The sequence below is a fragment of the Syngnathus leptorhynchus genome, chromosome 5 (assembly GCF_054491065.1).
Source record: "Syngnathus leptorhynchus isolate UIUO chromosome 5, UIUO_Slep, whole genome shotgun sequence".
In the NCBI taxonomy this organism is placed as follows: Eukaryota; Metazoa; Chordata; class Actinopteri; order Syngnathiformes; family Syngnathidae; genus Syngnathus; species Syngnathus leptorhynchus.
The window spans coordinates 15,594,446-15,616,314 of record NC_141199.1 but is presented as its reverse complement, the minus strand read 5'-3'; the positions used below and the strand labels follow the sequence as shown (position 1 = coordinate 15,616,314).

Here is a 21,869-nt window from a genome sequence, read left to right as displayed (position 1 = left end):
CAAGACGTCCTGGAGCTGGAACTGAGCTAGCTTGGTCTGGTTTCTCTTTTATGAAAGTCTATATTTGTCATTTGATAAGAATAACACGCTACAGATGGTGCTGGACGCTTGCCTCGGCCTCTCGTGATGTACACCAGCAATTAGGCCTCCATATATCCTGCATGTCGTTTAAAGACAATGAAGGATGCCGGTGATGCTTGAAGGACGCTTGTCTTCGAGCTCCCAGAGAGGGGGTTAAGGGAGACGAGGAGGCCAGGACGGGGGTCCGGCAGGTCCAGGAATAATACCGAGCCCCCCCCCTCTCCCCCTGCCCAGCCTGCCGGGTGAGAGACCTTCCGTGTTGGAGCCCAGCCAGCTTGGTGGGGGTCCTGCTCAGACGAGGAGATGACAACGTGTACGACGCGTATGACTGAGCGCGTATCCTTCACCCCGACAGACGAGGCGTTGGCACAACATCCCGGCCCACTCTGTCTCCGGAGGGTCTCGTAAAAAGCCTTCATTTGTTAAAGCTTCTTTGCCGCGACCTCGCTCCCACGCTGAGAAGCTACTTTCTCCACTTTGGTTCGGCCGCTGCCCTCTGGCCATCGCGCCAACGAGAGCATTCATTTGATGAGGAAACGTCAAAAGCTGACAGACCACCTCCTGTGATTTCAAGAGCAGAGATGTTTTTGCGAGGGTCTGTCCATATATGTGTTCTAATTATAGTCCTCGACCTAAATTGTCTCTGGGCTTTGATTCTCTTTACATTTGATTGCGTCCTGCACATTCAAGACACTCAGCAAAGCATTACCATAGCGTCGGAAAATGAATTTTACTTCAGAGTTATTGGAGAGTTGACATTACGCTGTAGCCTTCTAAGATTCCGAGGCATCAAAAGCTGACAAAATACTTCCTGAGTGAAATAGAGATATTGGAATTTTTATGAGGGTCTGCTCAAAAACTTTTTTGTAATTTAAGTCGTCAACCTAAATATTAAACCTGGAAAAAAAATCCATAACTAACTTGAATCATTGATTCTGGACTAGTGAAGCACTTCTGCGTTGAAGGGCACCTTTCCTGGACTTGAATGAGTGATGACGTCCTTGAGCTGGCGTGTATTTAATGTGTGTGCGTGCGTGTGTGTGTGTATATGTGTGTCATACACACGGATTGGCATCTTTCCCCATTTTACCGCTGGCAAGTCTTCAACGTGTTCGAGAGAAGCCATTGGAGAATGATAAAGTAGTCACAAGACAGGTCAGTGTGTTCATTAACACCATGGCAGGATTACTCGATAAATATATTACATGTTCATAGCTTACCAAAGCCAGAAGAAAAGTTATTTAGATTCAAAAGTTACTCTAATACTACAGTATAATATTTGTTTGTTCAAATTCAGAATTATGAACGGCAGCGGTCCAATCCATCTCTTAATACCATCCACTATCACGTGATAAGTTTTGAAACCATCAATACAATACAAAAATACAATAAAACAGGATGCAATCATCAGAATGGGTATTGATCAAATAAAATTACAGAAAACATTTAAAAAAAACAAATACAATACATCATATACACCAGAGCTTCTGATATGGATGGATGGATGGATGGATGGATGGATGGATGGATGGATGGATGGATGAATGGATGGATGACATATTGCAATTTAGTATGCAACATCAGCGACTTCCCACTTCAATTTTACAGTCCTATATGTGGAATTCGTCGTCATACCACATGTTGTCACTAAATAAACTTGTATACTCAGCACCAGGACAAGAGGTGATGGGACCGCCACCTTGAACCGGGAGTTCAAAGTGAATGGTAGCTCCCGGTTTAAGATGGCGACTAATTGTGACGTCATCACAAAGTAAATACATATGCATGTTTCTAAGCAACGAAACCACACAAATGCTCCCGTCTATTTATAACGGGGATTACATATATATTTATTTTATTTAAACATATTTACTAAACAATCCACGTGGGATAATGAAAGAGATTATTGGATTTTATTAAGTTTAAAACACAAGGGTCATACAACATGATTCAAAAACGGAATTATTCATCTCAGCGAGGTATTTTTGAAAGTAACACACCCCTCTATTGTACATCGGAGTGGTACTGACTGGTGACGTAGAAGGCGGGAGGGGAAAACGTGGTTGGGATTGTGTGCGGAAAAGCAGCATTTGTGCGGAGGAGAAAACGTTACGCCACAGCGACTGTCAAGTAAAAAACCAACTCATAATTAATGTTATATTCTCCACGCGGCTCAGTCGGTCGGCAGACGATTTTTTTTTTTTTTTATCGTGGCTACATCATCAGTATCGACCAACCTGCTGCTAGCTAGCTAACTAGCACGTTTGTTGACATCGGTGTTACCACACTCATGATAGCTACTAAGTAATTTAGTCATATTAATTCACGCTTCCGTGTGAAATATAATCGTTGTTCTACTTTGAATGACCAGTGTGCGAATGAATGGGAAAGATGGTGGTGATCAGGGGGAGGGGCTCCCTGATGTTGTCATGTGCTGTCAGTATTTGTAGTTGAGAGGCTGGAAAGTTCACGTTTCGGATGTTTTTCGAACAGAAATGGCCCGAGACTGGAACCCTGGTGATCTGATTTTTGCCAAAATGAAGGGCTATCCTCACTGGCCAGCCAGAGTAAGTGTGCAGGGGTTGGGCCTTCCCTTCATTTCTTTCTTTCACTTTCTGTTGCAAGCCAAAGTGTGAGGTATAAACATGCTTCACTTGGATCAAGTGGAAAATATAATAATTATATGACAGAGGAATGTTCAAATGTTACTTCAAAGCAGGTACTATGATGATGACAGTAATGAATTCACTTTTTTTTCATCCCGTTGACAGATTGATGAAGTCCCGGATGGCGCTGTGAAGCCATCCAACATTAAGTTACCCATTTTCTTCTTCGGCACCCATGAAACGTGAGAAACGACACGAAAGCATTTCCGTAGCACACACATTTTTCAGAAATGGGGAAATAATTCTACCTATCTTCCTGACAGTGCTTTTCTCGGCCCCAAAGACATCTTCCCGTACCAACCTAACAAAGACAAGTATGCCAAACCCAACAAGAGGAAGGGCTTCAACGAAGGACTGTGGGAGATTGAAAACAACCCCAAAGTGGAGCTGACGGCACCCAAGGTTTGCATCCCATATTGTGGGCAAAACATTCCTGTACAGCTCATGTTTTCTTTTCTTTAGCCGATTCGTCCTGAATCTTTGTCTGAGAAGGATTCAGACGCCGGCCTGGAGGGGGAGGAGGAGACAGACGATAAGGAAACAAAATCATCTGAGGTAAATGTTTCTTTATAAACTAAACCTGCCTATAAAGTCATCCGCTTGATGTCACAGACACTGCCTATGTTTCATCACAGCTTCTTGTTGTCTTGTTGCTTTTTGTATTAGTTCAAATTCCATTTGTTCAGATTTATAAGCAATTTTGTCACAAAAATCTACAACATTCCTAGTTGTAGGACTAATAATTTTGAGGTTCCATAAAATGGAACACCACCTTTCAGGTTCCAGGAAGGGAGGCTGAGGAGGAGGAGGAGGAGGAGGAGGGAGAAGAGGAGGAGGAGGAAGAAGGGCCTATGATCACTGATATGAAACAGGATGTACGTACTTTGCATGTTGGGAGGTGTAGATTGCAGGGGGGGGGGGGTCAAGATCAAATTCTGCATGTGGTCTGTGCGCTTGAGGCATCATCATTTTCGTCATTGGTTTCATTTCTTGGATGGCTTCTTCTGTGGACTTTGCTGTCACTGCTTCCTGCTTTGCATCATGTTCCAAAAGTTTATAAAATGAAATTTTAACAAGATTAAAATTAAATAAATTTTAGAAGAAACAATTCTTAGCTAATATTAAAATTGACTCAATGTAACCACAGTGGGTGCATTGCTAGTCTGAAAAGCATGCTAGTCCTGATCTCGCCACAAGGTGGTGCTATAGTACAACAAAAAATAATGTAAATTGGCTTAATGAATTCAATGTGTAAATTGTTTGCTGTAAGGTAAATAAAATGCATTTTTAAATATTTAATCTATTAAATTATTTGTCAATTTTCAGGACTCAGTCCAGACAGAATCTTCTAAACCCAAGCGAGGACGAAAAAGAAAGGTGCCTTTTTATTTCCTGACGTCTCTTGAAGTTGCAGGAGCGCATCAAGTCATATTTGAACGAGCCTAAATATTGATATTGTTTTAATTCAGAATGAGGGTGAGCAGGAGATTGAGACAGCCGAAGCTCCCCCGGCGAGTCCCGTCAGTCCCGCAGGCAAGTTGAAATGTCCTTTGCCATCCTATAATATTTCGCCTGATCTCGCAATAACCAATAATGGACTCGTTTGTCAGGTGGGGAGGCCCCCAAACGACGAGGCAGGAAGCCCAAAAGTGAAAAGTTACTCCTCCTCCAGCATCAAGACCGATCAGCCTCAGGAAGTGAAATGTAAACAAACACACACACGGTGGTCTCACAACATAATAATAATTGCCACTCGGCCATCAGAGACAGCGCTGAGTCGGATAAAAAGAGGAAGAGAGCGGCAGAGGACAAGTCCAAGATCTCTGAGGAGGACAAGCGAAGGAAGGATGACATTAAAGCCAAGGACGGCGAGGGCAGAGAGCCAGAGGCCAAGAAGAAAAAGCAGTCCAAAGACGGCAACTCCTCCGGTGCCTCGGATGACGACGAGGTAAGTGTGGTCTTCACCAGACAACATGTACAGTGGGTAGAAAAAGGTTAATGTGATAGAAACAAATGATCCCCCCCCCACACCATTATTGTAAACAATAAGCTGTACGTCTCAATTGTTGGAATTTTTAAGATTGTAACATACATTTTAATGTGTAAATTCTGAACATAGCCACATCCCCAGTTCCAAGAGGGTGTGTACACTAATGCAACCACACTTTCTCACTTGTTTATTTTTACTCGCCCTCCTGAAACGATTTTGGAAATAGATTTGCCATTAATGATATTGGACACAATTTTTTCACATCACATTTTTATTGATTTTATCAGAAAAACAAAGGCAAGAAGAAACAGAACATCGATGTGGACAAGGACGGACGGCGGCGCAAAGAGGAGTAAGTGCTCATGCTTTGCTGCCAAAGTATTCCATTGCATAAGCGCTGAGTCTGAAAAATCGAGCTTAATGCTAACACATCATGTAAAACGTTCTAGATTGGTGAACTAAATTAGCATCACCCATTGAGCAACAGATACTGGAATGCAATCAGAAGGACATTTGAGTCCAAAATTCACTTTGGATTATTTGATGTCGTTTCTAAAGTTAAACAATGTGCGAAACTGCCTTTTTGTTGTCGTTACTACAAACAGTTCAAGCAAAGACGACCTGAAGAAAATTGACGAACGTTCCGGGGCCAAGAAAAAGGGTGAGTTCACCGCCTCGACTAACCTCTCGATACCGAGAGCTCCCTCTATCGCCGCAATCACTGGATCGAGGAATAAAGCAGCTAATACCACGAAACCCGTTTCTTGACAACAGCGCAGTCAAACAAGTGATAAAAACTTCTTAACATCCTTTGTCACTGTTAAAAGCCTCCCTGTTTTTTGGGGTGGGAAAAAAAACCTTGAAAGCAACCATTGAAGCGGAGCCTCTTTCTTCACAGAAATGTCCACAGATGTCAAGCTCCAGCGATTGCACAGTGAAATCAAGATTTCGCTGAAGATAGACAATCCCGTGAGTTCTTTTTTTTTTTTTTTTTTGTGGGAGGTGACACATTGGTCAATTCTTAATTCTAGCTCTCTCATTACATTATGTTTGACAAAAGTATTATTGTGTATTTGTTACGTGTAAAGGATGTGAAGAAGTGCCTGGTTGCCCTAGATGAGATCAGCACTCTTCAGGTGACCACTCAGCACCTGCAGAAGCAGGGCGAACTCATCGCCACTCTGAAGAAGGTAAGGCGGCGCCCACGCTCCAAAATGGCAGCCGAGACTCGCCGCCTTACGTTTTGCTGTGCTCCAGATCCGCAGATTTAAAGCCAGCCAGGACGTGATGGACAAAGCCACCATGCTGTACAATAAATTCAAGACCATGTTCCTGGTGGGCGAGGGCGAGTGCATGCTCAGCAAGGTGCTCAACAGGTCCATAGCCGAGCAGCGGCAGCATGAGGAGGCCAAGAAAGGGACGCTGAAGAAAGCGGAGCAAGCGCAAGAAAACAACGTGGGCACAGGTAGGTGGAAAAAAATTGGACTTCCATTTTCTTGGGTTAGAATGAATAAGAGTGCAGAAACATGAGGAATGGATGCTAGCTAGCTAGCTTCTCTAGCTAGCTAGCCAGCTTCTCTCTGCCACCACCATGTTGTGACTAGTAACAATAAATATTACGGATTTATTTTTAATAAAAAAAAGAAAAAGCCAAATTTGATAGTTGCACTCGCTAGAGCAGTTTAAACAATTATTTGCACTCTTAATTTATTTATTTTTTAGAAGCAACGTGGAGTCTGTATATAACTTTTCATTCTCACTGGTATCCTTCTGTTGGCCTTGCAAAGGGAAAAAAAAAAAAAAAAAGCTAAAGAGGAAGCACTTAAATTCCAAAGGTTCCGCTGTACCGCAGACATTTTACGTACATTGCCACGCATCGTTTTTTTTTTGTGATGCCATCTAATGGTTGAATAACAACCTTTAACGGACTTTTATAAAAGCCGAGAACACACGCCGCCTTCAGCCTACTCATAAAATAAAATGGCAACATCAAAAAAAAAGAAAAAAAGCAGCCGTTCCTGTTAATTGCAGCCCCGTTATTCAATGAGAGGACAGAACTTGTTACATGTCATGTCAAAATTGAAACATCCTGGTACGAGTCAATTGAGGTTCTGACTGACTTTAACCGCCGGGCAATTCCGTTCAAACCCAACCAGTATCCTGAGAATTGCCTTCCCGGTGAGCATCCTTCATCCCTTTTAGGCAGGTCACAGGATTTATTGAGAAGGGGGGGGGGGGGGGGGGGACACACACACCACATCCTGCGCTTGAGCATCTCGTACGACCGGATGAATACTTGACTTGCGTGAAAAGGTTCCTTTCTAATGCGCGGCGCGGCAAATGGCCGTAAAATAGGAATGATCTCCCTGAGGTCTGGGGCGAGGACATGCGTCATCACATGCTCCCAAACGCTTGTCTTTGCTGCGGTTTTTGGACGTTTGAGCCTGTGTGTCCTCTAGACAAGGCAGGCGAAGGAGATCACAGCACCAAGGAAAATAAGCAGGAGCCACGTGAAGATACCTCCTCGGGGGAGAATCTCAGGTAGCCTCTTTTTAAAGAAATGATTACCACTTTGGCAGAGTCTGGTAGAAAATACTTGTAGCATGTTCATGTTAGGTCTACGTGTAAAAAAAAAAAAAAAAAAAAAGATGTGACTATCACACCATTACTTGGATATTTATCGGAAGTACAATAGCCCACTTGTCAGGCTGACAAAGTGGTATCGGTGTCATAGTATTGGTGCTTTTTTTTCCAAAACTAGTAAATATTGTCATCTGAATCATCTCAAAAGTATTTCTTGCAAAAAAAAAAAAAAGATTCAGCAAGTGTTCTCCTGCAATTAGTCTAACTTTGTCGATCCACTTTTCCACAGCGCTCCCGTTGGTCCGGAGGCCTCCGCCTAACAGCTCGCACTGGTCCCTCAAGGTCTTCACACTGGGATGTGCCATCCAGTTTCTCACCTTAACTGGTTTCCACATTAACGACCGTCGCAGTCAAAGTCGCCGCGTATCGCCCTTCGGTAGTCGTCGTTGTCGTAGAAGACAAAGCACTTTGTCTGCTTTTACAGTTACCGTAGTCTAAAAAGAGGGAAGTTTGAACTTATCCATTGTTTAAGTGTCTTTAAAAAAAACTGCTTCCTCTTTTAAACGTGTGTAAATAAGAGTTATTTTTGTGCCTTTTAGTTTGATACGTTTCAGCGTCAAATAATAAAGTAGTGCACAGTTTTCTCTGCTGATTGTTGATTTCATCCAATTGCTTTTACCGTTTAAAAAAAAAAAACCTGTCATAGAGATCTTGTTAAACTAGAAGCACAACTACTATGATGTATTAAACTCAGTCAACAAATCTTTATTATAAGTTTCAAATAAATATAAACCACAAAACAGGAAGTCAACCTGGTGCAAAGCGGCGTCAGTTGAAAGCGCCGCGGTCCGTGTAAGGGTAAGCCAGAAATTCGCCCAACTTGTTGCCGTCGGCGTCGTAGTGCAGCATACGGAAGCATTTGTCGCAAAACACGCAAGGGTGACTCGGGGCAAACTGGTCGCCGGTGGTGCACCACCTGAGGAAAAACAGCAAGTGGCATGTCAATCGGGTGGGCAATGAAAAAAATCTTTTTTTTATTTTTTTTTGAACGCACCTGGCAATATAAGTGTCGCAAACGGCACATTTCTGCGTGGCGATTCGATGTTTGTGAATAAGCAGCGGGTAGAACTTCCGGTCCAGGCAGTCGTCCTTGTGCGTCAATCTACAAAAAGACCAGCAAAAAAAAAAAAACATCACTGGCGTCAGCAGATTTGACTCTTTGAGGGGCTCCATGACACGAGATGTGTTCGCCCCCCCACCCCCTCCTGTGCTTACGCTTCAGAGACATTTGAGGTGTCACGAAAGCCTCTTTGCGAAACAAAGCGCTTTTCACATCACGGAGATTCCTGAGCGCGTCACATCCTTAAAGGCAGAGCGGCCGCAAGATGATTTGCTTGGTGGAGGTACAACGGTGGAGTTCATTCATTCATTCATTGCTGTGTGACTCCATTTATTTCCGCCTTCCGAACACAAGCTTACGACTTGGTCACGGTCGGCTTGCCGCCGGAGACTGAATATTTGCTAGTGAAGCAACTAAATCACGATAAAGCTTATTTTTATGACCTCAGCTGAGGAGCTTATTTTTTGAGTCTCTATTTTTATCTTTGAGCTAGATGATTCCGACTGAATGATCAAACGATGGCCTTTGCCATTCGAAAATTGCATTCTGCTACATTGCGATGTCGATTTGTACTCCGATTAAATTAAAAGAAGAAACAGAACTGAACTTTCACATTGGATCTCTCGGTCCAATTCTGTGACATAAAACCTGAATGGAAATTTGCTAATAATTATAAGCTCCAGCAAGCTTTGGTTTCCAACTGTAGGTTTCTTGAATGTGTTGAATATTGGTAATGATGCCGTGAGAATCGAGAAACCACAATGGCATCTACGGAATGCACCGCTTTGACGTTTGAGCTCAGCTATCTCGTATGAGCACTTCAAATAATCAACGTGGTTGTTCTCGAGAACAGAACGCACTAAAGGATGCAGAAATAGGAACGTAGTCGACCGTTTCATTTCTCAAACTGATATAGCTGTGCTTTAAAATGAAAGTGTTTGTTTTAGTCTTTTTTTTTTGTTCTGATAAAAACAAAATCTTGATGACTGTTTCATTCCTTTAGCATCACTCGAGAACGTCCACAGGCAGTCAATTCCCACTAGGGGGCGCTTTGGTTTTACCTGACGTCTGTGATGATGACAACATGTTCACAGTCGCCCTGGTGACAGTAAAAGTAGGGGAAGCCCACTTTCACCTCCAGATCGGTCAGCTTGGTGTCCTCCATCTTGGCCTGGGTATACGGCGGGAAGTTCTTAGCCTTGGCCCATGTGATCGTGGTCCTGCAAAGACGATTGCAAAACAGAAATACGTTCGTATGACACGAGTTCTGAAGCGGAATATACAGAGATTATTTTATCCACATTGCGCAATTTAGATTTTTAGTGTCGGCATAAAAACGGTCTGCTCCACGGGCCTATCGTTTCTTATTTTAGCAAATACTTCCTCAATGTGAGTAAACGATAAACTTCACGCAATCGGCTGACCCGATCACAAACGAGCTTTTCACCGAGAATTCCTCCTCTAACCTTTTTCCGATTTCCCTCACGCGGACGCTATTAGCGGTAACTCTTGTCTGAAACCTGTACAAATAATTATTCAAGGATTCTTAATTCACAAGGCTGTGTTTGTTACGGGCGATCCAAAACATGAGGGAATAATGGCCGCATTCAAACTTACTGGCTGATGTCGCGGCATTCGGGGTAGCGCGTGTCGTTATAAAACACCCCTTCGAAGAAAAAGAAAGCAGACTTGTAGATGTCCTGAAACACGACAAAAATGTTTGCGTTACAAAACATGCGACGAGGAGGGGGGGGGGGGCTTGGCGCTCACTTTGTTGACTACATCCGGCACCATGTCCGGCGTGTTGCTAAACTCGCCGCACACTTGTAGGTCGCTAGCGCAGCAAATGGCGTCTCGCAGTTCCGACAAACTTTGCGAACCCAGAACCAGCAACGTCATGTGAGGTCGGACGTAGCAAAACTGCAAGGGGAAAAGGGAAGAAAATGGAGAAACCAAATTTCTCGAGAATATTGTCAAAATAATCCTCAAACTATCCACGCACCTTTTCAAAAGTAGCCGGATGGTAGACATTGATTGTCAGAATCACGTCTCCTTCGGGGACTAAATTTTCCACGGTATCTGATTTCGTCATGATGGCCAGTCGCTCCTGAGAAAAGGCAGAAATCAGTCAAGCTCGTACCTCGGCAAAAGCCGAACCTTTGACAACTCGCCTGCTCGTCTGCGTAAAGGTCGTGTCTGTTCTTGTTGATTTTTAGAGAGGATTTGTAATCTTGCCTCTTTTTCCTTTCGCTGTTGAGACAAAATCACGAGGTCGGTGGCCCAATAGAGGAATTCAAAGCAAATATAAATATAAATAAAATGCATACATGAGAGTTTTCAACGTGGAGTCTTCAGGTACAACTTCTGGGTCAGGCTCCTGGTCCTCGGGATGGCAACGAAGTAATTCGGGGCTATTGGAAAGGCAAAATAAAAAGCCATATAAGACAAAACCAGTCCAAAAAATGTCCACTTCCTGGAAAGGTCAAAGGTTACAGTATGCACCCAAACGTTGAAGAATGATGCAATTAAGAAAGATGTAATGAGACTCAGGTGTGAAGGTTATTTCTACTTGCTGCAAGCGTTAGTGTGTGGTGGAGGTCATGCCCTCTTTGTGAAGTGCTTCTGTGCTGTTGTCTCTTTCTTGGCTTCTCCTCGGAGTTGTGTTTAAAGGTACCTGCAGACTTCTTTGAGCTCCCGCATCATTTCCACGCTGACTCCCATCTCGTGAGCAAAGTTGGCGTGAAACGTGTCTTCGTCCTCGACGGCGTAGGAATAGTCAAACGGCTTGAGTCTACCCAGCCACTCTTTTCTGAACGAGTCTATGTGAAACTTTTTGGTATTTTTGTTACCGTAATCGTATTCTGGGATGTTTGGATTGAGGTCGGACGCTGGCGCCGAGGAAGTCGCCATGTTTATTATAAATAAGGAAGTACGTCAATGCAGCGCGCGGGGGATTGTGGGTAATGTAGTACTTGTGCCAGCTTCGCAGTGGTCTGGTGGAAAATTTGAAAATATTTTGCGGATTAAGGCACAAATCCTGTTCATGAGGATTACATGACACGACATTGCATTACTGGACTAAATTTAAAGTTGAAATATGATTTTTAGGCATTGTAATGTGGAATAGATCAAGGGTTGGCGCCTTAAAATGCTTGTTATATGAAGATGAGCAACTAACATTAGTTTTCCTTTTTGGTTGGCCTTTTAAGCACAATACCGAAGACTAATTGCAATTTCACACCACAACCCTGCCTGGATAGGTTACTTTTTAGATGGTCAAACAACCAGCTGATTGTGTGCCTTCACACACAGCATCACTGTGTCATATCAGGAGATAAAGTGGGCAGGCCGTAGTAAGCATAGAAAAGTATAAATATCAATGAAGGGACTCTAATAGATAATTATTTTCCAAGTGAAGGTGAAGATTTGCAAACGGAGTTGCAAAGATTTTTTTTTCTATCCATCTAGAGAAGTTTTTATTCTTGGAGATGGAGCTCGCCAATGGAAACTACTCCCTGCATCAGGTTCGTTTTTGCTAACAATTATTTTTTTGATAACACAGTCAAGCTTTTTTTGTTTGCATTTTTACTGGTGGGGACTAAAATGAATCTTTATGAACATTAAATTGAATATTGTGTATTATTATGCCAAAATCTTTAGCTTTTCCATTCCTTCTCTCCTAGGTGGAAAAACCCTGTTCTGGAAATTTATTGTAAGTTATTTCATCCATTTTAATGTGATTATTTTTGGTTTCTAAATGGCCGCTATTGCTGTACAGGCAATGATATGTGTAATATGCATGATAGTTTGTCAGAAACGAGGGTAATTTCTATTTGCAATATACTATATACACACTAGAGGGCGCTAAAAGCACAATGATTCCCAGCCAATTCAAATGTGTTGTATTGCAAGACTTTAGCTACTTTTTAGTGGCTCCATATTTATTACACTTACGATTTATCAGTGAAATTAATTTGGTCACTCTCTTTTAACCCCATTATGTTTTTATTCAAATTTAACCTTTTCAATCTTACCTCACTGAGTCCTGTGGTATTCATTTTGTTTAGGTGGGTTAGTCCTTTCAGTTTGATTTTCAGCTTCAGTGGCTAAACTACACCAATCGGGTTTAATTTTTTACATGTATGCAAACTAACGGGTAAAGAACATCTTCTATCCAGAGAACCACCTATAGATTTAGAAGCAGCGTTGAAGGAATGCTCCAGCGCCCTCGATCTCTTCCTAAACAACAAGTTTTCAGATGCCTTAGCTCTTTTAGAACCCTGGTAAGTCCCGTTTTGCCCTTTCCGCATGACATGCCGCTCAAGATATATGACACAAGATACATTTGTGTTGGCGACAGGAAAAGCCAGAGCATGTACCACGCGATGGGCTACAGCAGCATGCTCGTAATGCAGGCGGGCATGACCTTTGACCCAAAGGACATGAACGCTGCGATGGAGTCACTCAGCGACGCGCTTCTGACATGCCAGAGGTACGGCCCCGACAGGTAGTCAGTCGGAACCGGGATGAATTGCGTAATAGTTTTTTTTTTTTTAATCTTCTCTAGGTTTAGAAAGAAAACGGGAATAATGGAGACTCTGGTCAATCTGTGGCAAAGGCAATCACCTGAAAGTCTGACAGAAGGTGAGAGGTCACGCGGATGTCGAGCTCAGCGTCTCTTGAGACGCTCTCTAACGTCCCGTTTTGTCACACAGAGGAAATGCACGCCGAGCTCTGCTACGCCGAAGTGCTGCTGCAGAAGGCGGCGCTCACGTTCCTCGACGAGAGCATCATCGGGTTCATCAAGGGAGGCATGAGGATCCGGAACAGCTATCAGATTTTCAAGTACGCCGCACGCATTGGTTGGCGCTTGGATGTATTTTGAAGGTCAACGCTATGTTGCGTGTTCGCAGGGAGTGTCAAGCGCTGGTGCAGGGCAGCACGGAAATGGAGAAGAGCACCTATGTTCACTTTAAGGGCGGAGTCAGCATGGGCATTGGATCTTTTAATCTGGTGGGAACCCTCGCTAATTAACAGTCAAGACGTAAAAACATGGCAAGAACTGACATTTTTTGTTTTTTTCACAGATGCTATCTCTCTTACCAGCTAGAATCCTCAAACTGATGGAGTTTTTGGGTTTCTCGGGGGACAGGGTAGGTGGATAAAGACTCCTCACAAAAAAAATGTGGCTTTTGGGTGAAATTTCAAGATGAACCTAGAATGCAGTTTATTGATTTATTTTTTCTTTTCAGGAGTTGGGCTTGTCTGAGTTGCGAGCGGGCGCCTCCAGCGACAGCCTGCGCTCTATTCTCAGCACTTTGACTCTACTCATGTTTCACCTTTACATCTCTGTCATTCTGGGTAAAGAGACGCTCTCTTTAGACCTCTGAATTTTTTTTCTTTTAATATATCAACTTTTTTTTATCTACTCGAAGGTTCTGGTGACGTGGATCTCAGTGAGGCGGAGGCTCTGCTGGAGCCTTACGCTAACAGGTTCCCGAATGTAAGCTTGTTTAAACAACTAAATTATCTCATATTATTATATTATTGAATAAGTAAATAAATTATTTTTTAAAAAATTACATCATGTTCTTCACCATATTCATTTTCTCCACAGGGGGCTCTTATGCTTTTCTATGTTGCAAGAATTTCCCTGCTCAAGGGAAACATCACATTTGTAAGAGATGCTTTTTTTTTTTTTCTTCTCGTGGCTCCACCTTTTGTTTTTGCTGATTGTTGTGTTTCTCTGGTTAGGCTGAGGAAAAGTTTCACGCTTGCATCGCCGCTCAGCAGGAGTGGCGCCAGATTCACCACCTATGCTACTGGGAGCTCATGTGGGCTTACTCCTTTGAGCAGAATTGGCGGGAAGCGTACCACTATGCCGATCTGCTCTGCAAGGAGAGCAAATGGTCACAGGTGAAAAAGAAAAAAAAAATAGTCACTCATCTTTGCCATTTTTTGGAAAGACTCAAAGTCGTCTTGTTTGCTCGTAGGCCGTCTACATGTTCCAGAAGGCGTCCATACTGAGCATGCTCCCGGAGGAGGAAGTCAAGAAACTGGGTGAAAATGTGGAGGATTTATTCAGGTATGCAAAAAAAAAAAAAGCAGACAATGAGCTTTTTGCATTTTTGGAGTCACGGGAATGATACAAGTGCGCTTCGCAGGGAGGTGGACGGTCTGCGGCTTAGGTTGGCCGGAAAGTCCATTCCGACAGAGAAGTTTGCGGCCAAGAAGGCTCAGCGCTACGTCTCCTCCAAACCAGTCAAGCTGGTCGTTCCAGCTTTGGTGCGGACTGTTTTGTGGCATTTTGCAGAATTCAATTAAATTAAAAACCAATAAATTAAATAAAAAAAAAATCAAAACATTCAATAAAAAAAAATCAAAAGATTAAATTAAAGGAAATTTCATCCTGCAGGAAATGATGTACGTGTGGAACGGCTTCACCATTGTTGGCAAAAGAGCCGACTTGACGGAAAACATCTTGGCTACGTTGGAGAAAGCGGAGGAGGAACTCAAGTATAATTCAAGTGAGTGAGAAGGACAACAGTAGTGCATCAAGAGTTTTTGTTTTTTTCCCCCCCCCTCACACATGACACGGTGTTTGTCACGCACAGGCCCGTCGGACTACCACCTGGACGACCAGTGTGTGGTTCAGTTGCTCAAGGGCTTGTGTCTGAGGCAGTTGGGGCAACTCGACCAGGCGGAGGTCTGCTTCAACCGCGTCCTATCCAGGTCAGCCACATACCTAAATAGGCTTGGTCACTTTTGAAAGAATGCAATCAATTTGGGAATGTAACCCACTTTGCAGCGAAAGCGACCTGAAGCACGACAACTACCTGGTGCCGTTTACCATGTACGAGATGGGCCTCCTGCACAAACAGAGGGGTGACATGGAAAAAGCCATTTTTGTGCTTGAAAGCGCCAAGTAAGTATCTTCTAAAATATTCCTTTTTTTTTCCCCTCCCTGAGAGGATGCTAAAAGAAACCGCTACGACTTTCAGGCTGGACTACAAAGACTACAGCATGGAGTCTCGGCTCCACTTCCGCATCCACGCCGTGCTCAACAGCATAGGCTCCTTTGCGGCCAAGATGCCGCCTGCACGCATGCCGGCGTGAACTCTCTATTATCGGGTTATCATACGAGCTCCAGCCTTATGACTGCCCCCCCCAGGACATCTTTTTACGATGCTTCTGGAAATGCATCACTGTGTCTTCTGTAATATTCTTCCACTGTAAAAGCATTTATACACAAACATCAACTTACATGTATTTGATTTTTTTGTGGAGAAATTCTGATATGTTTAGGTGCTAAAATGTTGTCAGTTATATGCCATCTACTTTCTCTGATGGGAATAGTGAAGCATATATATTTGAAAGTTAGGGCTGCCGTGCCGTTTGAGGTAAAACTGTCAGATTCTAGTCCCTGTGGATGTGATGTCTTGTAAATAGCTGATCATGTATATTTTTCTTCTGGATGAAATGTATCAGATGTGCCAAATAAACCTTAAATGAGCATAGTTGTGATAATATGGCTGTGGTATGTGGTAATTGATTTTTTTTTTTTTAGGGCTATGGTTATGTTTGTATACAATGCTGAGTAGTTGGCTTTTTTTTTTATCAAACTTTATTCTGTCAAACGACATGCGGAATAATTGATGAGTGTTTGAAAACTATATTAAACCGAGGCACATATTTTACATTTGGTAAAATATCACGGCACACAACAGCAAATAACTTTCTTGAAATAATAATCTCCCACTTGGCTCATAAATTGTAACTTTAGTACTTAGAACACCAGCTCATCAGTCCCCAAAAGTTTTTTTTTTTTAAATAGTCTATAACTTTCACAAATTCATAAAACGGTGTTTATTTAAATGAAATTAGGCGACCGAGACGTGTCATTCAAATGATGGGTCACGTGGTGTATCATGTGACCCGCCCAGGAAAGGAGGAGGGAGGAGGAGGAAAGAAAATGGAAGGGAACCGAGACGAGGCTGAGAAATGTGTCAATATCGCGTCAAAAGCCATCGAGGCTGGGGACAAGGAGAAGGCGCTCAAGTTCCTCCACAAAGCAGAGAAGCTCTTCCCGACAGCGCGAGCCAAAGGTAAAGACGTTGCTTCCGGCTAGCCTAGCTCCCAGATGGGGAGGTGGTAGAGACGACAATTTAGACAGCCGGCCAGAGCGACTGTATAATCATGAAATATGCATCAGATATTTTAAGATCATAACGCCGTTTTTAAAAGTTAATGTATGGGGAAAAATGTCAACAAGAAGTGAAGCTTTTGTCAAAAGCTAACAGCGAGCTTGTACGCTAATAAACTGAGCTAAGCTATTTAGGCTTGCTGCGCGTGTCGTTAGCGCAATTTAAAGTGAGCGTCGTTCATAACTATCGTGGATATGTTCACATTTTCACAGAAAAATAACAAGATAAAACGTGTCGATTTGGCGTAGTTGTAAGCGTAAGCACCATCTTGGCTAATTTGAAATCTTACGAAGCGAGCGGATCAGAACTGTCAGTGGCGTGACGTCATCACTATGCTTCCACACGGTAGCCGTGAACACATTATCCTGTTATAAAAATCAAAAGAAAATGGTTAAAAATGTAAAAAATAAAAAATTAAACACCTGTTTTTCTATTGCCACATATAAATATGAATGAATGTCAACATATAACAATTAAACTTTTTTTTTTTTATATATATGACAATTGAACTGTACTAAGCCAGCAGATCATTCGCAATACTAAAGGAATCCACTGGTGCCACGAATACTACCACACTCTTAAAAGAATCACTCATACATCGATGTAACATTGTCTTCTTATTTGTCTTACCACAGCCTTGCTTGACGCGATAACCAGAAACGGGAGCTCTGCGGCTAATGGCGCACATCGCAGACGACCGGCGCACAATTCAGAAGACGGCGGCCCGCAAGCGACGAGGGCACGCGCCGAGTCCACGGGAGCCGAATCGTCCAAGGTGTTCACGCAAGAGCAGGTGGAAGGCGTCCAAAGGTGACAATGCTGGCTCAAAATGTTGCAGCGACACTTGTTAATGTTCAGCCATCCATTTTCTGTAGCTCAAATTCACTGAACTGCAAATATGTGTTGATAGCAGGGTTACCTTAACACTTCTTTTCTTCCTGTCAGAATAAAGCGCTGTAAAGACTACTACGAAGTGCTCGGTGTCACCAAAGAAGCCAATGAAGATGAGCTGAAGAAGGCCTACAGGAAACTGGCCCTCAAGTTCCACCCGGACAAGAACCACGCTCCCGGAGCGACGGATGCCTTTAAAAGTTCGTCCCCCACACTCGGCGTCCGTACAAATAGCGTGCGGAAAAACTAATCGGAGTTTTGTGTCCCCGAGCAGAAATTGGTAATGCGTACGCGGTGCTGAGCAATCCGACCAAACGGCGGCAGTACGACTTGACGGGAAGCGAAGAACCAAGCGGAGCAGGCCACGCGCATGGCGGCGCCAACGGCTTTGACTTCCACAGAGGGTTCGAAGCCGACATCACCCCAGAAGACCTTTTCAATATGTTCTTCGGAGGAGGCTTCCCCTCTTGTGAGTTACACCCATACAAATGTGGCAAATAGGGCTGCATACAACTCACAATGATTTCAATCTGTTGATTATTTTAAACCGTTTAAAGATGAATCGAGTTAAAAACAATTAAACAATTAAGAATGTTAATGCGGTCATAATAAATATCGGATTAAAAAACATCCAAAGTAAAATATTCATCTGTGTCAAATATGTTGCGTGAGTGCCACTGACTTTTTTTTTTTTTCCTTTCTGTCAGCAAGCGCACAGACGTTCGCCAACGGCAGGACGAACTACAGCCATCACGGCGACTACCGACAAGAGCGGACGGACGAAAGAGGAGACGTACGTGACGCAAGATCGCCGCTTCTGCTGCGTGTGCGTTCCACGTGCATGTTGTTGACGCCATCTTTCTCTCCAGGGTGGTTTCTCCATGTTCATTCAGCTCATGCCCGTCGTGGTCCTGATCTTGGTGTCAATACTGAGCCAGATGATGGTTTCCCCTCCCCCTTACAGTCTCTACTCTCGACCGTAAGCGCGACATCGCTATCCCAAACTCTTCTACATCTCGCCGTATTTATTTGTAACGCTATGGGGTCCTCTCCAGGTCCACGAGTCAGACGGTGAAGCGGCAGACGGAAAACCTCCATGTCAACTATTACGTCACCAGAGACTTCAAGTCTGAGTACAAAACGGCGGCGGCGCTGCAGCAGATTGAGAAAAGTGTGGAGGAAGACTACGTGGCCAATGTCAAGAATAGTTGCTGGAAGGAGAGACAGACAAGTAAGAGGGTCAACTTTGGATGACCTTTCATGCGATAAACAAGCCAATTACGTCAATTTCATTCACAGGTTAAATATGACTCATATTATATTTCAAATACACTCAATCAAATTTCTCCCCCCCAGAAACAGAGCTGCTGTACGCCGCCAAGGTGTATCGGGACGAACGCATGCGCAAGAAGGCGGAGCTTATGACCATGGAAAACTGCAAAGAGCTGGAAAGACTAAATAACCTCTTTCGAGGTGGATGACTCGCTTACACACTCTTAGATGATCTAATGTATAACAGTAGATGTGTGTATGTACAGTTTTTTTTTTCTTGTTTGTTTTAAGAAGAGAATTTACATTAGAAGCAACACGAGAAAAATCCAACCGAGAAAAGACCAGTACTTTAAGTTCACCTCACTGTTCCATCTCAAACAAACTTTCGACATTCCGGAGAAGCGTTCTTCTACAAGAGGGATTTTCAAAATAAAGTAGTAAGCACATCCACTTCCTTGTTGGTAATGCCAACATGCTTCCAGCATGAAATGAATATTCTCCATGGGAAAACATCACCAGAGGAAGGAAGAAGACTGGAGTTACTTTGGGACATGCCTTCATACAAGATGTTAATTTTTTTTGGAAGTGTTGGACATTCATGCAGTTATTTAAGTATCTATAGGAGAGAGAGATTTTCTTCCACGCTCGCTTGTCAATGAAATAAAGTAATATTATTAATAATTGAATCCTTGATTTTATTATTCCAATAGCATTTAGATGTTTTTGGAAAACAAAGAAATTGTTTCATACAAATAACGGAGCTTTGTTTATCCATCTTTGCAAGTGATGGCAGAAATAACATGATTAACCTTTTTGTTTGATTTGTTTTAAAAGATTTTGTTTTAGTGGTGTGCCCTGGGAAAAACCAAACAATGCACTACAGAACCAAAACGGAAGCACCATGCTGATTGCGTCACACAATCCATCGTCACAGCTTCCACACATTCTCATTGGTTTATCCACAGGTGCTATCAATAACGATTGGAAAAAAGAATGTTCTTGCATTTTACACGGAAATGGGAACAGGTGCACCTCTCGGGACTAGTCGGAAATCCAACAAGGTCCTTTAATTTTCAAAATAAAAAAAACATTAGCGTCAAATAATAACATAAACATTCACTGACCCCTTAGTGGTCTTCATATTTTAATATCCCTTATGTTTTGGAACGCAGCGTACGTCACGTGACCACGTGAAACCCGGAAATGAATTTCCAAGCGAGAAAATGAAAACAGTCGAAAATGCCTTCAAGACGATTTGAACTGCACTAACCGCTCTATCACTATCGGCTCTTGTTTTTAATCTAGCGGGTCATGCTAACGACAAGCCATGTTGTTTTCGTCCTGGTCATTTGCGTGGCTTCTGTTTCTTGCTGTGAGCAGAAAGCGGAGACTCCTGACTGGCGAATGACTCTGAAAACGATACGCAATGGCATCCATAAAATCGACACGTATCTCAACGCGGCTCTCGACTTGTTCGGCGGTGACGACGGCATGTGTCGTTACAAATGTAGTGACGGTAAAGCTGATTTTCATATCATTTAGTTATTTTATATATGTGTGTGTATATACATGTATATGTGTTAAATTTCACACTGCTGATGTGTTCATCAGACTGTGGTAGATAACAGTTGGGAGCTGCTTCACCTTTGCTCCCCTCTCAGGTTACAAGCCGGTGCCTCGTCCCGGGTACAAGCCGCCGCCGCCCAACGGATGTGGAACGCCACTGTTTGGAATCCAGGTAACGCTATGAAATTATAGTGGCGCCTGATACTCAAAATAAAACAAAAAGTTTTGTATACATGCATGCATGAAAAGGAGTTCTTCTACCAACCACCAGTGACACAAAATTGACATGTCCACTTGTCAATATTAGTTTACAAATGTCAGCAATGTGAAATGATCTTCCGTTCCCAGTTCGACGTTGGCATCCCATCCATGACCAAATGCTGCAACCAGCACGACCGCTGCTACGACACATGCGGCCGCGACAAGCATGACTGCGACGAGCAGTTCCAGGATTGTCTGGAGACCATCTGCAGGAACGTGCAACGTACTCTGGGATTGGCCCACAGTGTTCAAGGTGAGAGATGGTGAGGTGTGATCACAGATGTATCCAGCAGAGGGTGCAGAAGAGCTTATTTGTATTTGTCAAACTAAAAGCGTATAATAATGAAGCTGACTTAAAAATGGATCCTTAAGAGTGTATTTTGCTTTATTTACAAGTATTTTTGTGATCTCAGTTTGCCCTTTTGTTGTGCAGCGTGCGAGTCAACCGTGACGTTGCTATTCGACGCCGTGATGCACTTGGGGTGCAAACCGTACTTGGACAGCCAGCGAGAGTCGTGCATGTGTCAGTACGAGGTGAAGAAGGAGCTGTGACCAAGTTTTGGATCTACGTTTGTTTTGATGACAACAGTAGACATTTCTCAGGGCTAGATGTGATGCTGCTGCTGCTGCTTTTTTGACACCGGACTCTATAAATCCTCACTTTTGACTGATATTATGTAAATAATTTGAAATGCATTCAATTATTTATGTTTTTGTGTGTGTTATTCAATGGATTGGTTCATTGGTGGTCTTTGGCAGGAAAATGGGGCACGCACGTTCCCCCCAGACGACTGCAAAAGACTAAGACTCCCTCCCCTTCAATTAAAAAAAATGATCTGGGCTAACAATCGTAAGTGTTAAACGTGTTCTATAGTTATGGTTAAAAAAAAAAAAATTGTTTGACTAGTTTTCATATACGTATTCTGTGGCACTGTGCTGCCCCTCACGGGTTGCTCTTGGTACTACCATGTACTACGTGTGTGGTGTGCTGTTTTTGTTTTGTTTTTGTTTTTTGCTCATTTCACACTTATAATATGGTTAAAATCCCTGTGTAGTGTACCTTGCTTTAGCAGGATGTAATCTATTCAGTTAAACAAATAAAATTAAGATAATTTATTAATTACCTTTGTGTTGTCTTTCATTGGAAAACCGACTTTTTAGTTGGAACGTCTCCTTCACTTCGCGAGAAGTGACAAACGATTTACATTCTATAAACTCTGCTGTCAATGAAGTGG

The 21,869-nt window shown here is 43.0% G+C and overlaps 5 protein-coding genes across 6 annotated transcripts; 4 read left to right on the top strand and 1 right to left on the bottom strand.

Moving 5' to 3' along the window:
- Nucleotides 1-2,082: 2,082 nt before the first annotated feature.
- Nucleotides 2,083-7,961, top strand: psip1a (PC4 and SFRS1 interacting protein 1a). Its single transcript, XM_085911973.1, has 17 exons — nt 2,083-2,211; nt 2,575-2,648; nt 2,853-2,929; nt 3,011-3,149; nt 3,210-3,302; nt 3,527-3,622; nt 4,074-4,124; nt 4,217-4,280; nt 4,358-4,451; nt 4,512-4,695; nt 5,025-5,089; nt 5,343-5,398; nt 5,636-5,706; nt 5,826-5,927; nt 5,995-6,202; nt 7,197-7,278; nt 7,610-7,961. Exons 2-17 carry the CDS (start codon nt 2,577-2,579, stop codon nt 7,638-7,640), a joined length of 1,485 nt encoding a protein of 494 aa, XP_085768099.1. The 5' UTR covers nt 2,083-2,211; nt 2,575-2,576; the 3' UTR covers nt 7,641-7,961.
- A 108-nt stretch (nt 7,962-8,069) lies between these two features.
- On the bottom strand, nt 8,070-11,390 carry snapc3 (small nuclear RNA activating complex, polypeptide 3). The gene is made up of 9 exons (XM_085911974.1): nt 11,115-11,390; nt 10,768-10,851; nt 10,612-10,690; nt 10,443-10,547; nt 10,211-10,360; nt 10,058-10,140; nt 9,502-9,660; nt 8,375-8,482; nt 8,070-8,296 (listed from the first exon to the last, which is right to left on the bottom strand). Exons 1-9 carry the CDS (start codon nt 11,348-11,350, stop codon nt 8,149-8,151), a joined length of 1,152 nt encoding a protein of 383 aa, XP_085768100.1. The 5' UTR covers nt 11,351-11,390; the 3' UTR covers nt 8,070-8,148.
- On the top strand, nt 10,970-15,949 carry LOC147057254 (tetratricopeptide repeat protein 39B-like). Its single transcript, XM_085911972.1, has 19 exons — nt 10,970-11,369; nt 11,909-11,964; nt 12,124-12,152; nt 12,619-12,723; nt 12,801-12,932; nt 13,008-13,084; nt 13,156-13,285; nt 13,354-13,453; nt 13,528-13,593; nt 13,693-13,801; nt 13,876-13,943; nt 14,058-14,117; nt 14,195-14,356; nt 14,434-14,525; nt 14,605-14,725; nt 14,856-14,967; nt 15,055-15,172; nt 15,249-15,365; nt 15,442-15,949. The coding sequence occupies exons 2-19, from the start codon at nt 11,929-11,931 to the stop codon at nt 15,554-15,556; spliced, it is 1,749 nt and encodes a 582-aa protein (XP_085768098.1). The 5' UTR covers nt 10,970-11,369; nt 11,909-11,928; the 3' UTR covers nt 15,557-15,949.
- Nucleotides 15,950-16,343: 394 nt separating this feature from the next.
- Nucleotides 16,344-19,493, top strand: dnajb14 (DnaJ heat shock protein family (Hsp40) member B14). The gene is made up of 8 exons (XM_085913059.1): nt 16,344-16,545; nt 17,280-17,454; nt 17,590-17,735; nt 17,810-18,004; nt 18,243-18,328; nt 18,405-18,514; nt 18,591-18,766; nt 18,892-19,493. The coding sequence occupies exons 1-8, from the start codon at nt 16,347-16,349 to the stop codon at nt 19,014-19,016; spliced, it is 1,212 nt and encodes a 403-aa protein (XP_085769185.1). The 5' UTR covers nt 16,344-16,346; the 3' UTR covers nt 19,017-19,493.
- Nucleotides 19,494-19,798: 305 nt separating this feature from the next.
- pla2g12a (phospholipase A2, group XIIA) lies at nt 19,799-21,754 on the top strand. Of its 2 annotated transcripts, XM_085912218.1 has the most exons (5): nt 19,799-19,868; nt 20,188-20,323; nt 20,469-20,545; nt 20,722-20,887; nt 21,068-21,754. In XM_085912218.1, the coding sequence occupies exons 1-5, from the start codon at nt 19,824-19,826 to the stop codon at nt 21,184-21,186; spliced, it is 543 nt and encodes a 180-aa protein (XP_085768344.1). In that variant the 5' UTR covers nt 19,799-19,823; the 3' UTR covers nt 21,187-21,754. The 2 variants fall into 2 exon arrangements, with proteins under 2 accessions (XP_085768344.1, XP_085768343.1); XM_085912217.1 differs by lacking the exon at nt 19,799-19,868 and having other exon boundaries at nt 19,927-20,323.
- Nucleotides 21,755-21,869: the final 115 nt, after the last annotated feature.

What these genes read in the sequence shown, in the direction of transcription:
- psip1a (XM_085911973.1), top strand. Translation starts at nt 2,577, where the DNA reads ATGGCCCGAGACTGGAACCCTGGTGATCTGATTTTTGCCAAAATGAAG. An exon ending in TTCTTCGGCACCCATGAAAC is followed by an intron (nt 2,930 to 3,010) that starts GTGAGAAACGAC and finishes TCTTCCTGACAG; the next exon opens with TGCTTTTCTCGGCCCCAAAG. An exon ending in AGAAAACAACGTGGGCACAG is followed by an intron (nt 6,203 to 7,196) that starts GTAGGTGGAAAA and finishes TGTGTCCTCTAG; the next exon opens with ACAAGGCAGGCGAAGGAGAT.
- snapc3 (XM_085911974.1), bottom strand. Translation starts at nt 11,350, where the DNA reads ATGGCGACTTCCTCGGCGCCAGCGTCCGACCTCAATCCAAACATCCCA. An exon ending in TGCCGGATGTAGTCAACAAA is followed by an intron (nt 10,141 to 10,210) that starts GTGAGCGCCAAG and finishes GTCGTGTTTCAG; the next exon opens with GACATCTACAAGTCTGCTTT. An exon ending in GTCATCATCACAGACGTCAG is followed by an intron (nt 8,483 to 9,501) that starts GTAAAACCAAAG and finishes GTCTTTTTGTAG; the next exon opens with ATTGACGCACAAGGACGACT.
- LOC147057254 (XM_085911972.1), top strand. Translation starts at nt 11,929, where the DNA reads ATGGAGCTCGCCAATGGAAACTACTCCCTGCATCAG. An exon ending in AACAGCTATCAGATTTTCAA is followed by an intron (nt 13,286 to 13,353) that starts GTACGCCGCACG and finishes GCGTGTTCGCAG; the next exon opens with GGAGTGTCAAGCGCTGGTGC. An exon ending in GCATTGGATCTTTTAATCTG is followed by an intron (nt 13,454 to 13,527) that starts GTGGGAACCCTC and finishes TTTTTTTCACAG; the next exon opens with ATGCTATCTCTCTTACCAGC.
- dnajb14 (XM_085913059.1), top strand. Translation starts at nt 16,347, where the DNA reads ATGATGGGTCACGTGGTGTATCATGTGACCCGCCCAGGAAAGGAGGAG. An exon ending in CAGGTGGAAGGCGTCCAAAG is followed by an intron (nt 17,455 to 17,589) that starts GTGACAATGCTG and finishes TCTTCCTGTCAG; the next exon opens with AATAAAGCGCTGTAAAGACT. An exon ending in GGACGGACGAAAGAGGAGAC is followed by an intron (nt 18,329 to 18,404) that starts GTACGTGACGCA and finishes CTTTCTCTCCAG; the next exon opens with GGTGGTTTCTCCATGTTCAT.
- pla2g12a (XM_085912217.1), top strand. Translation starts at nt 20,119, where the DNA reads ATGCTAACGACAAGCCATGTTGTTTTCGTCCTGGTCATTTGCGTGGCT. An exon ending in CGCCACTGTTTGGAATCCAG is followed by an intron (nt 20,546 to 20,721) that starts GTAACGCTATGA and finishes TTCCGTTCCCAG; the next exon opens with TTCGACGTTGGCATCCCATC. An exon ending in ATTGGCCCACAGTGTTCAAG is followed by an intron (nt 20,888 to 21,067) that starts GTGAGAGATGGT and finishes TTTGTTGTGCAG; the next exon opens with CGTGCGAGTCAACCGTGACG.